This window comes from Calidris pugnax, unplaced genomic scaffold, assembly GCF_001431845.1.
Source record: "Calidris pugnax isolate Ruff unplaced genomic scaffold, ASM143184v1 scaffold44, whole genome shotgun sequence".
Taxonomy (NCBI): Eukaryota; Metazoa; Chordata; class Aves; order Charadriiformes; family Scolopacidae; genus Calidris; species Calidris pugnax.
In genome coordinates, this window is record NW_015094506.1 from 1,027,809 (window position 1) to 1,041,569 (window position 13,761).

General features: G+C 42.2%; 1 protein-coding gene across 2 annotated transcripts in view; it reads left to right on the forward strand.

The window, feature by feature from the left end:
* BTBD11 (BTB (POZ) domain containing 11) overlaps positions 1-12,975 on the forward strand; it is a 178,846-nt gene extending 165,871 nt beyond the window's left edge. For both annotated transcript variants that reach the window (XM_014964254.1, XM_014964253.1), the window contains exons 13-17: positions 734-836; positions 2,542-2,623; positions 3,614-3,682; positions 8,834-8,947; positions 12,766-12,975. In XM_014964254.1, the coding sequence (XP_014819740.1) occupies positions 734-836; positions 2,542-2,623; positions 3,614-3,682; positions 8,834-8,947; positions 12,766-12,975 (578 nt within the window). The remainder of the gene's footprint in view (positions 1-733; positions 837-2,541; positions 2,624-3,613; positions 3,683-8,833; positions 8,948-12,765) is intronic.
* The last annotated feature ends 786 nt before the right edge of the window (positions 12,976-13,761 follow it).

The window sequence follows — 13,761 nt, forward strand, 5'->3', positions numbered from 1 at the left end:
GGTGCTCAGGGAGGGGGGCACAAGTCAGGGAAAAACCCGAATGTGAAAGGCAGAGCTGGAAAAAGGAAGGACCCCAAACTTAGCCCGACCTGAAACTCCTCCTGAAATCGGGAGGGTCATCAGGTGTGTTAGAGTGGCACCATAAATCTGCAAAGATTTGTCTGTATTTTTAATTAGAGTGGGATGTGAGCCTGGGGCCCGGAGCCAAATATCTGTCCGCATCTCAAACCGCTGTGGCTGGCTGCAGGAGATGCCGCGGCGGCACAGCCCTCTCAGCCCTGATGACAGAGCCCGGGTTGTTCTAATGTCATCGAGGGAAGATCCAAGCGATTTTCCAGGACCCTCTTCCCCTTAGCACAAAGACTTCCCTGCACAGGGAGAGGGGAGTAATAGGAGGTAAAAATGAGCATAAGGCCCTCCAGCTGCAGGTTGCTTTAGGTAGCAGAGCCGGGAGGCTGTGCCAGCTCCACACGGCAGGGACGGCTGGCTGTCATCTTGGCAAAGGTTGTCACAGACTTCAAAGCTTTGAATTCCTTTCGTCTGAACTCCACATGGCTGTCTAGGGGGCTTCTGTCTCAGGCTGTCCAAAATAGCTTTATGGGCTTTACTCATTAAAAATATATCCTTTTACGCTATTGTCTTCTTTTGTCAAAACAGGAAAACATTCTGTGTGTTCATGGCCTCTTCCAAACTAAAGTTACTGGCTTTTTTTTCTTTCTTTTTTCAATTCTAGATCCCCATTTCCTTAACAACAAAGAGATGTCAGATGTTACATTTTTGGTGGAAGGAAGACCATTTTATGCACATAGAGTGTTGCTATTTACTGCATCACCAAGGTAAAAGATAGAAACATTTCTGATTTTTAACAAAAATAGAATTTGATTTTGTGGGTTTGGTGGCTGGGGGTTTTTTTTGTTAAGATTCTTTGATGGCTAGTGGCCCAATCTTCAAGTTTTTCCTAAGCAGAACAGCTTGTTTCCGGTTGATCTGCAGGATGTTTAACAAGTGCTCCCATCACTAGATTCCCACCCAGTAAATGATCCATGCTTCTGGCCATGCATCTGACTTCATTCCACTGAGGCACATTTGCATGGAGCTCGTTGCTGCACCCAGCTCTTAAATCATACAGAAGTCTTAATATTTTGATTCTTAATAATCATTTATCCTGTGAGTGGCTAAGTCCTGCCTTGCATCAGTGTTGACAGTCTCCAGGAGGAACAAGCTACTATCACACAATTCATTGACAGCATTTGACATTTTAAAAATAAAATTAAATAACTGCAAAATGTATCATACTGTATCCAAAGGCAGTATTTATAGCCTGTTCCCTGTGCTCAGAAGACTGGGCATGGGTTACCCTGCCCAAACCAGCCTTAAAGATGCTCACAAACCTTATTTATATGCAGCTTTATAATTAAAAGTGTGCTTTCAAACAAATTTAACTGGCCCTCCATAAGAGCTTATTTCAAGATGTGGCAAGGACAAGCCACCAAGTTTTAGGTAGTTTGAGCAATGTGGGAATTGATGCTAGACGTGCTGCCAACCCGCAGCCCAGAGCACAGAGATTTGCATAAAGCATCTGACTCTGTCTTCAATTAAGAAATGTGTATTTTGGTTTAAAGAATTTTGGTAGAGGTACAAAGACATTCCAAACTCCAGCTTTAAACCTACTAAATTGTGTTCACAGTGGAGTTTGACACTTGTAAAAGCAAATCAGTCATAATCCATATTTTAATTAACAAGATGCAGTCGTGGTATGGAAAAGGTTACTATCCCGAAAACGCTGGTCTTGATAGATAAGCTGAGCTTTGCACTACCACTAGAAGATAAGATAAATTATCAAAGAGAGGAAGTACAAGGGCACATATTTCTGACAGTGCATTCCCATTTTTGCTTCCTAATCAAATGGAAATATCTAGTTTTGAGAAATAGATTGCTACATATGTATATGTTTCACATTAATCTGCAAATATTAACTTAAAATGTGAGGGTTTTTTCCTGGAACCTATGTCTGAATTTGAGGTTTTGATAATCACAGAACAGCAACCTATCCAGTTTTCTCTTCTGCCTGTTCTTACACAACTGTATTGAACCGGTGTGGAAGCATTAAAAGTTTTAGTGTAGTTGTTTTAATATTTTGTTGCAAAACATGTTTTTTAAAGCAGCATAATGAACACAGGCCAAAATTTCTCTCCTTGGTGTGCAGTTTTTAAATGTTGCAAGTCTTCCCGAAAAAAGATTATTTTTTGTTTTCTAATATGCATCATGACAGTGTCTGAATTTCTCATACACATTTTTTTCTATTGTGATATTATGTGTATTTTTCAAAAATTTCAAACTGAAATCTCCTGGAAGAGAGGCTTCTTCCTTTTGGTTTGAATTTTATTTTATGTCGGTGTCTAAATCTCGATACTTTTCAGTGACAAATCCATTAATTTCAGTGTACTGTTTTTGCAAGAGCTGATGCTGTCCTTCCACTTTGCCATTCTTTTTCACAGAGATAACTGGGCTTGTGTTTCAATCTTGCTCCCTTTTATTTAGGTTTAAAGCATTGCTGTCTAGCAAGCCCTCATCTGATAGTACTTGTATTGAGATCAACTATGTGAAGTACCCCATCTTTCAGGTAAAGTCAGTTCTCACATTGAATTTCAATGGAACATGTAGTAGGAACACCGTATGTGCCCTGCCCAAATTAGAACGTATGTATTTGATAAACACGTAGCTCAGACTAGTGGTGTCATGAGCACAGGCTTCAGCTCCGTTCATACACCAAGCTGCAGAGTGCTATTGATGGCAAATATTGTGCCCGAGCCGATACAATAGCACGCATTTCACTTACGCAGACAAAGCAGTGCATGTCAAGGTAAAGCACTTGATTCTTGATTCTTTTTTCTTTCCTTGGCTCTTCCTGTATTTAATGGACAGGCTTGGAAGAGACACAGTTCATTCCTTTCCATAGCAGTATTGTTCAATCAATTTTTTGCCATGAAAATAGAGAGCTTGCTTTCTGTATCTGTAGCGTATACGTGTGTGTGCTTCCCTTGATTTGAGTCGGAGCTCAGACAGTTCCATGAATCGACTGTTACCGCTGCAGATAATTCCCAGCTGCCTACGGTAACTTTAGGCTTGCTGGAAGCTGACTGTGGAGGGATTTTAGCTGGCTCATATTACAGTGCAAAGCCTCCCCCACTCTTTCTCATCATCCATGCATGCCCACACACAGCTGGGTGAAGGTGGGGGGTGCCATTGCCAGGGAAGGAATAAGGGAATAACCGTTAGATATGATATATTTTCCCAAATCAATAATGTACTGAACGTACTGAGAAATACATTGAAAATTCAGAATGAATTAATCAGCTTCCTGCAAACGGTTTGGAGCTCACCAGAAAGTCTGGAGAACATGGCTGGTGAGGGTTGGGGTGTTAGACTACCTGTGAAGGAAACAGAGAGGGGAGAGTAACCAAATGTGTCTTAAAATTAGGAGGTTTGGGCCAGTTTTGTCTACAAATCCTTGGTGGTGTTGGAGTGTCTCAGGTATTGCCTGCAATCTTTACATCACACATCCTGATGTCTCAAATTGCTTTTTATAAACACTCCCTTTGTTTTATTACAGCTGGTTATGCAGTATCTTTATTATGGAGGTGCAGAGTCACTCTTGATTAAAAATAATGAAATTATGGAGGTAAGAGACATTTATCTTAATTGCAGTGGGAGCAATGCTAAGTGCAAGTGCTAAGAGCAATGTACCGTTCGCACGTGCCATCGGGCAAGACATGAGCACTCCCTTAAGAGCCAGCAGTGCCTCACCCAGAGTGACCAGGGTAACTTTTGCCAGTATGAAGTTGACTGTCAAAGACAAAAGAGTACAAAAATTGACATCATCAAGCAAAAAAGTATCTGAAATAACAGTATCTAGTTGGATGCTTTGTGAGGCTCTTTCAAGGAAGTGCTAATCTGGTGTAACTGGAAGCAGCTCCTGGCAGCGTAGTAGACCATCCTCTCTCTCAGCCTGATAGGTGAAGTGTTCTGCTCCAGCTGGGCTGGTCAGCTTCTCTCTGCCACACTCAAATAAACTTCTGGTTTATTAGCTCAGGTTTAGAAGTCCAGACCTATCTCAGCAACATAGAAGCATCTAATTTGGTTCCTCCATCAAAAGAGTACTTGGCTTTAACCATGGGAGAAATCCCACTGGAGTCACAGTTCAGTTCAATTTCAAGCACGTGACTCTCAAATTTTCTGAATAAAACCTTAACTGCTTCCTGAGATATAGAGAATTCTTTGCCCCTTTCTCACTGCATGTAAAGCACCCCATGCCATCGGTGCCCATTTGTGAAAGCCAAACCAAGCCAACAGGAGCTGACTGAGCCTTCAGTGTAGCCACACGCCCACAACCTGATATTGAGTCGTGCTCTTCCCAATACTGTGTGCGGTCATTACCAGCAATGATCAGCCTAATGGCTCCAACTATATAGTATTAAGAGATATTTGAGCAAATTCTTGATAGTTGTTCAGGGAGTTTTCCTGTTGACAATCACCAAAAATTATGGTAGCCAAAAATAATACAGGATAGTAAATATTAAAATCAGAGCTACTTAAGCATCTGGGAGTCATCAGTGTACAGATTATAGTCTGCCACCATGATGTTTTTATTGTTGCCTACAATAGTTAAGCCTGTCCCTATGACACTTCTGTCTGGAGCATCCATGCAAAGCTTGACTTTTACCAAAGTATTGCTAACCACAAACTGGGAGCAACTCTTTTTGGAGTACTTTGGAGATTCAAGGATGAATCTTGATTCTAGTGGGTACAGGGATAACTGTACCAACTCTGCTGGCAGCCAGAGGGTGGAAATAATCCAGACTGAAACTAACCCCTCTCCAATGCAGGTGGTTGGTTTTTAACTAAGCATACCCACACTTACTTTCTGAGCTTTATAGGAAAAGGTCACTGACTGTCTATTTCACTCATGGTTTTGAAAGAAGCTCCTGAATTTCTAACTCTTTGTGAAATAAGGAGTCTCAGGCAGTGCAACAGCTTTATAGAGCTGCGTATGTTATCACCTAGGCTGTTAAAAAGCTTGTGCTGCAGTTCAGCTGGCTGCTTGCTCTACTTTTGTGACATCTCAAAACTTCTGTGACTCAAGAATGTATGACTGATTGATTGATCTGTTGATAACAGATCTGGCCACGGTTCCTCACAGTTTAAAGTAATTACAAACCAGCACGTGACTGCTTGAGCCACAGAGGCAGCTGGAATAGGATTTGGCTTTATCTTTCAAAACTGCATTTAGCAACTTGCCTTATTACAAATATGATAACAAGAAGCACCAGAAATACTCCACAGAAATCTTTGTTGCAATTCATAATTGGGGCCAGCTGGCTGCTATCACATCAGCACTGCAGATTTCCAGCACTTGGATTTATTTATGGGATTAAAGCAGAGCTTGAGCAGACTGCATAGGAGAAGTCAGAACAGTGTCATGGAAGTTTCAGGGTTTTGTTCCCCAACAGTCCTAACGAGGAGCAGCGTGAGAGCCCTTTTGGGATTCACAGGATAGCTTTTTGTCATGCGGTTGTAGATGAGAATGGGCATATAAATGAACAGCTTGGCCTAAGAGACCTGGCTGGGTTAGAGAAAGATGTCAAGCCATGAAGAATCTCAACCTGCTTCCTAAGCCAGAGCAGGGAGCCAGAGGCAGTGACCTAGCATGGAAACACAGAAAATGAAATTCTTTTTCTCTGCTGGTGCTAAGAGCAATGTACCGTTCGCCCAAGGGCACGTGCCATTGGGCAAGACATGAGCACTCCCTTAAGAGCCAGCAGTGCCTCACCCAGAGTGACCAGGGTAACTTTTGCCAGTATGATGTTGACTGTCAACGTGCCATCGGGCAAGACATGAGCACTCCCTTAAGAGCCAGCAGTGCCTCACCCAGAGTGACCAGGGTAACTTTTGCCAGTATGATGTTGACTGTCAAAGACAAAAGAGTACAAAAATTGACATCATCAAGCAAAAAAGTATCTGAAATAACAGTATCTAGTTGGATGCTTTGTGAGGCTCTTTCAAGGAAGTGCTAATCTGGTGTAACTGGAAGCAGCTCCTGGCAGCGTAGTAGACCATCCTCTCTCTCAGCCTGATAGGTGAAGTGTTCTGCTCCAGCTGGGCTGGTCAGCTTCTCTCTGCCACACTCAAATAAACTTCTGGTTTATTAGCTCAGGTTTAGAAGTCCAGACCTATCTCAGCAACATAGAAGCATCTAATTTGGTTCCTCCATCAAAAGAGTACTTGGCTTTAACCATGGGAGAAATCCCACTGGAGTCACAGTTCAGTTCAATTTCAAGCACGTGACTCTCAAATTTTCTGAATAAAACCTTAACTGCTTCCTGAGATATAGAGAATTCTTTGCCCCTTTCTCACTGCATGTAAAGCATCCCATGCCATCGGTGCCCATTTGTGAAAGCCAAACCAAGCCAACAGGAGCTGACTGAGCCTTCAGTGTAGCCACACGCCCACAACCTGATATTGAGTCGTGCTCTTCCCAATACTGTGTGCGGTCATTACCAGCAATGATCAGCCTAATGGCTCCAACTATATAGTATTAAGAGATATTTGAGCAAATTCTTGATAGTTGTTCAGGGAGTTTTCCTGTTGACAATCACCAAAAATTATGGTAGCCAAAAATAATACAGGATAGTAAATATTAAAATCAGAGCTACTTAAGCATCTGGGAGTCATCAGTGTACAGATTATAGTCTGCCACCATGATGTTTTTATTGTTGCCTACAATAGTTAAGCCTGTCCCTATGACACTTCTGTCTGGAGCATCCATGCAAAGCTTGACTTTTACCAAAGTATTGCTAACCACAAACTGGGAGCAACTCTTTTTGGAGTACTTTGGAGATTCAAGGATGAATCTTGATTCTAGTGGGTACAGGGATAACTGTACCAACTCTGCTGGCAGCCAGAGGGTGGAAATAATCCAGACTGAAACTAACCCCTCTCCAATGCAGGTGGTTGGTTTTTAACTAAGCATACCCACACTTACTTTCTGAGCTTTATAGGAAAAGGTCACTGACTGTCTATTTCACTCATGGTTTTGAAAGAAGCTCCTGAATTTCTAACTCTTTGTGAAATAAGGAGTCTCAGGCAGTGCAACAGCTTTATAGAGCTGCGTATGTTATCACCTAGGCTGTTAAAAAGCTTGTGCTGCAGTTCAGCTGGCTGCTTGCTCTACTTTTGTGACATCTCAAAACTTCTGTGACTCAAGAATGTATGACTGATTGATTGATCTGTTGATAACAGATCTGGCCACGGTTCCTCACAGTTTAAAGTAATTACAAACCAGCACGTGACTGCTTGAGCCACAGAGGCAGCTGGAATAGGATTTGGCTTTATCTTTCAAAACTGCATTTAGCAACTTGCCTTATTACAAATATGATAACAAGAAGCACCAGAAATACTCCACAGAAATCTTTGTTGCAATTCATAATTGGGGCCAGCTGGCTGCTATCACATCAGCACTGCAGATTTCCAGCACTTGGATTTATTTATGGGATTAAAGCAGAGCTTGAGCAGACTGCATAGGAGAAGTCAGAACAGTGTCATGGAAGTTTCAGGGTTTTGTTCCCCAACAGTCCTAACGAGGAGCAGCGTGAGAGCCCTTTTGGGATTCACAGGATAGCTTTTTGTCATGCGGTTGTAGATGAGAATGGGCATATAAATGAACAGCTTGGCCTAAGAGACCTGGCTGGGTTAGAGAAAGATGTCAAGCCATGAAGAATCTCAACCTGCTTCCTAAGCCAGAGCAGGGAGCCAGAGGCAGTGACCTAGCATGGAAACACAGAAAATGAAATTCTTTTTCTCTGCTGTAAAAAGGCAGAAAAGATGTCAATAGAAGAAATCTTAGCACTACTGAAATTAGTTGGAGAACTCAAAATTTAAGCCGTTTTCACCCCACAGGCTTCATGTGTAGTGGCATGCAGAGATCCCAAGGCAGTGGCAGTCCAGGTAGCGTATCCGTGGGGTGGATACTGCACCAAAGAGGAGGTCAGCTTGAGTCCTGATGGTGGGAGAGCTGTGGTACGGGCACATGGCACTAACATGAGTGTTAATGAGGCAGTGCCTCACACCAAGCTGCTTCTCACGTTTGCTTTGTATCCTGCTCTGTACCCGCTCCTTGGAGTCATATGGAGCCAGACAGTGTTTCAGTACCTGTGGCCTGGACATGATCTAAGCACTGCTCATGAGCTAGAGCATGGAGCATATGAAGATTTGACTCCATTTCCTTGAGCCTGCTGAGGTGGCAGATTTGACATTTATTGGGTCTCTAGATTTTTAAGGCTGCCCAGTATGATTATCATCATCTGGTTGAAATTCCTCTATACTCTCCATCCTGGCACTTCTGCTACTGACATCCCCACATCCAGCCCAGGTGCTCTGTTTCAGCCAGAGCTTGGGGAACGGTTGAACCCAAACTTTTTTTTTTCCCTGGAATGCAATTGCAGATCCCTTCTTGCAGAGTCATCTTTGCAAAGTGACCACAGACTCTCCAAGCTACCATTTCCTTTTTCTCTCTCCCCCCACCCCAAATTCAGCACATGGACCTGAACAGCCTGTGGTGGTCTCTCATGTACAGCTTCCCACAATGTGACCTACAGGGGACTGCAAAGGGTTGAAGCAACCAAGCAACGTTCTCATTCTGACTGTTTATCAGTACTTTCATGAAAATTGAGGCAGGGGCAGAGAAAAAAATATAATGAAACAGTAAAGAAAAGCAAGCTCTGATTCTGTATCGCTCAGCAGTTGTGACTATTTTTTTCCATGCTTTTTTTTCTAGCTTCTCTCTGCTGCTAAATTTTTCCAGCTTGAAGCTTTACAACGACACTGTGAGATCATTTGCGCAAAAAGCATTAATACAGAAAACTGCGTGGATATTTATAATCATGCCAAGGTAAAAATAACCACATATGCTTTTATGTTATATGTCTGTCGTCATACTCGTAGGTCAGTTTTATGATAAGAAGTGGTAGTTTGTTATTTATTTAAGATTTGTCATTTACTGGGGCTGAGTGGCAGATAGCTACCTAGTATAGTGACAGTCCTAAATTGTGTAGTGCAAGAGCATCTGTTGCAACTGCTCACCCCCTTCTCTAAGTGCTTCAAACTCAATTTGAGTGTACCACCGTGTGGCAGACCTGTCCATTATCACGGCAACCCAAACAGCTGAGCTATTCAACAAGAATCACCTAACTGAGTAAGACACCTGTCTTTCACCTTCCAAGTTGCATTTTCCCATTACGATTTCCTGTTTCCTCCTGGCTGAAGCCCACTGGGGTGATACACTCAATGCTGGTGACAGCTTGTCAATATATAAAAATCCCACCTTGTCAAAGTGCAACGTCTCCATGCCGTGCAAGGATAGTAATGAGAATTTTATGTCTTGGACAGGAGAGATTCATAGCTTCTTATTGGAATCAAATAATTTACTTAGCTTGTGAGGCGGCCTAAGTCATTAGGCGTAAAAGCATAGTATTTTTTGACCTAGAAAACCTATTTTTGCTCATTGATGGAGGTGGTTGCCACATTGATTAGTTTCATTTTTTTTCCTCCTCTTAGAGGAGGAAAGTAGTTAGACTTTCAGTTGGAAGATGGAGATGATACACAAATAGTTGCAATGAAACATTTTTAAAGCATTCCTTAGATGATTTTTTACTTTAACTTACATGGTCTGTACAAATGATAAAATGGTGCAGCGTGACACGGAGGTTTGATTGAACAGAGTAATCCTGCAGATTGCTCCAAACCCCTGCAGATCTGACCTCCATTCCCATTATCGAGTATTTCCTACAGAGAGTATTAATGTTGGATCTTGATGTACAGATAACACACAATCAGCGCAGTTTGAAATAGCGTGAAGTTCCACCTATAAAATGAATAAGAAATGAAGTGTATCTTCAGGTCCATTTATTGTAATAGGGAAAAAAATCAGCAGTCTTGGAATCTTTTGAAAAATTTTTTATTTATCTTCTAGCTCATGTGGGAACTTCTCAATTTGTATTAGTTATTAAAAGTAAAAGGAATAGTTTTGTTTTAAAATTACATGTTTTCTTTGAATTGTGAAATGTGATTGTTACTTACATTCTGATTGAAGAAAGTTCTTAGATGGAGCTTCAGACCTGTCTGAGGAACTTGTCCACTGCTGATGCTGGGACTGAACAAACCCAGTGGCCAAATCAGGCTCCTTGTTTGCTTGTAAGGGTCCCAACCTGTGAGTTTTTTGTGCCTGCATCTCCCAGAGGAGTCAGTGTCAATGGTTGAGAGGCTTTCATGGCCAGGGTAATGTTTGCGCTGATGTGGGTAGTGCGTTGCAGAGATAGCCAAGCTAGCTGTGAATGAAATTGACTTCTGGAATTAGTTAAGCCACATCACCCTAGAGCTCTGCAGGGGCTAATTTACCCTGCTTCCAGTAAATTACCAGGGCTAAGCTTCGTAGCCAGAAGGTTTCCAGGACCCCAGCTAGCACATTTAAAGCTAGTTCAGGTACCTCTGTTACGCTGTCTGCAGAACAGAGAAGACACTCCATCTATTTGCTCTTGGTCTGTGTGATGTGCAGGTGATTAATCTGAGCACAGATCGTTCTGCCCGGAGTGCTCCCATCACACAGTTGCTTCATTTGTTTGTTATGTGAATACAAGACAATGGTATGTGGCAGAAGAGGCCAGATGGTCCTCATGAGCCAGGAGAGCTCACAAGCAGTTCGAGCTCAGCTTGCCAGCCAACCATCTACCTTTCCATGTTGCTCTCTGAAGTGTGGAAGAAGCTCGTGTTAGGCTGCGGTGAGGATGGGAATAAGATGATCAGGCACTGAAGCGAGGAACCACCACGTCAGCCAGGAGCAGGTTTTGAGTCACTTGCTCCTGTTGTAGGTACCATTTCTCATCTTTGCTACTTTGCAAGCTCAGCTGCACCTGCAGCAACTCGGGCGATGCTGAGACCTGCTTTTCCAGATGGGGAAGTGCGAGCAGATTGGCCCTGAGATACATGGAACACAGTCTTTATCATCACAATTGAGAGAAAGATAGGATTTGCTGGAAGCACAGCATGAAGTGAGAAAAGATTTGGAAGGCTATTTGTGGTGAGGGCATAGGTTGTAGGAGACCAATATTCAGCAGGATGAGGAGCTGAAGGAACAAAGAAGTTGGGACCCTGGTTTAAAGAGTTGAAGTTCTGGTAGGAAGGGGAGAAAATATGGATTTGGTCACATTTACAGTGAAAAAAACGAATTGAGAGAATTAAAATAATCTGTGCCATCCCTACAGGCTTTCCGTTCTTACAATTGCAACATCTACAAAGGCAGCCAGTGGATTAGTATCAGTTTCAGGGTTTCATTTTTCAAAATCTTTGTCACTGTTTTTTACCTCCAGAGAAAAGTGAAGTAACTGGGCAAATTGGATTTATGATGGTGATTGATCAGTTACCACTGGATACCAGTTGTGTTCTGCATGAATGCCCCCGAACTCCCAGCAAAATCAATTGGAGTTTCAAATACATGACTAAAACACTCAGCACATGCACAGATTGCAGCCTTGGGCCTCAGAACAAACTAAAAAAGAAAAGAAAAATACTTTCTTTTCTCAATGTTTTGAATATATTGAAATACCGAATAGGGATGAATGGTTTTTCAGAGAAGAATACAGATTCACATACATGCTGTCATATCCAGACACTCATAATTTGATGAAAACATACATGGTTTGAAATCAAGTTGAAATAATTCATTTTCCTTTGGAAGACAGATCCAACGTAGGCCTAATCTGTTTTGGGGCTTTTTAATTCTTTATTTTTAAGAATTTTTTTAGCTATTTTCGTTCTTGGTTCTGAACATGATGTTACGGTGGTGGTGGGCCACACTGCTGTGTAGTTGTTCCTGTCTGGATCCAGAGCTATGCAATGCCCCAGCAGTTCTGGCCCTTCAGGCTGCACCTCGCAGCCAAAGGTTCCTGCTTTACTCAGAGCTCGTACTCAGAGCTCGGACCCAGCAGGAGCTTACTTGGGATGGAGGATGGGCTGAGCACTGCTCTCTACACTTGCATGGCTTATAATTACACTTATAGTGGAATATCAAGGCTATACGCATTGTGTGACCACAGGATCTAGCCAATGGGTGATGACCAGTATGGCTCACCCATCAAATAACCAGTATGGATGATTTAAGGTTTGCTTGTACGTTTTTGCTCCCAGCATTAAGGTTTCCTCATGCGTTACAGTATTGCTGCCCATTACGCAGACATGGCTCAGCATAAAGGGGATACTTACAGGCCCAAACCACATGCTCTGCAAACCTCCATTTCCCCTCCAGAGATTCCTTAAAGCATGAAACTTCACATGACAGATCATGTGTCCCATCATAAATTAAACTTGGTCTGTAGTAAATTGTCCCAAACCTATAGTTTTAGGGTGTAACTTCTAGCATGAAATCATGGGTCTAGTGAACCCTGTGGTAAAACTCCCACTAATTTCAAAGGGAGCAAAGATTCAGCCGTGGAGTTTATTTCCTTAACGGCCATGGCCTTGTAATGGAATTGTGACCAGAATCATCAGTGTAAAATACTGATTAACTCCATCCCCTCCCACGTATATATGTGTAAGGGTGACTGCCTGTCTGAAAGGCTTAGTTTGTATATTTGTTTGTGTGCAGGTCTTATGCACTGTATTTGTTAAGCAGGTTTTATCAGAATAATTATCTTTCTCTAATTTCACTTCCTGTAGTTTCTCGGAGTCACAGAGTTATCTGCCTATTGTGAAGGCTACTTTCTAAAAAATATGATGGTCCTCATTGAAAACGAAGCTTTCAAGCAGCTGTTGTATGACAAGAACGGAGAAACATCTGGTCAAAATGTACTTCAAGACTTACAGAGGACGTTGGCCACAAGGATTCAGTCAATTCATTTATCTTCTTCAAAGGGCTCCATTGTATAAAGCTGAGGAAGACGATAACCCTCGAATAAAGACCCTGCAAGTTAAGTCTGCTGTTGCAGTTGCTCAAACCCGTTGCAGTTGCTTAAACGACTACAAAAAAAAAAAAAAATAAATTAAAAGATTCTACTTCGCATCCAAATAGTTCTGTGTTGGCCAAAGGTGCTGCGCTGGGCCTGCTGCCCCGTTTGGATGAGGGAATACAGAACGCAATGCTCCTCCGTGTTTTTGAGCAAACGGGGTGCAAGAGTATCCAGTGGAGTGCTGTTGTACTCACATTCTGAACACACGTGTGTGGTTGTGGAGCTCGATGCCAACAAAAGCCAGAACTCACATCAGTGAACAGCAGAAGCCCCTGCCTGAGCGGTGGTGTCAGGGAACACCCGAATTGACCGGTTAATCATTTACGGTGGATTTGTTCCAGTGTTACACGTTTAAGAACTATATCTATCCCGGATTCCATTATCTCGTGCATTTAAGAAATGTAAGAACTGTTGTTGCTGTCAAGCAAAAGATCAACTGTATTAGAGAGTGGGTAAGACTGTTACAGCTGAGGAAATATACTGGCAGATTTTTAGGGGTGGGAACTTTTTAAATTGTTCATAAAATTAATGGGGTGGCCTTGTAGTTTAAAAACTATTTCTTAAGCTTAAAATTTCATTTTCGACAGAGCTGTGTTTGAGAATCTATGTAACACGTTTTGTTTTTTTTTTTAAATGGTAAAATGTACATTGTGCAAACATACCTATGATCAAGTTTTGCTTGTATTCTTTCCTAGGGTGGTATAAT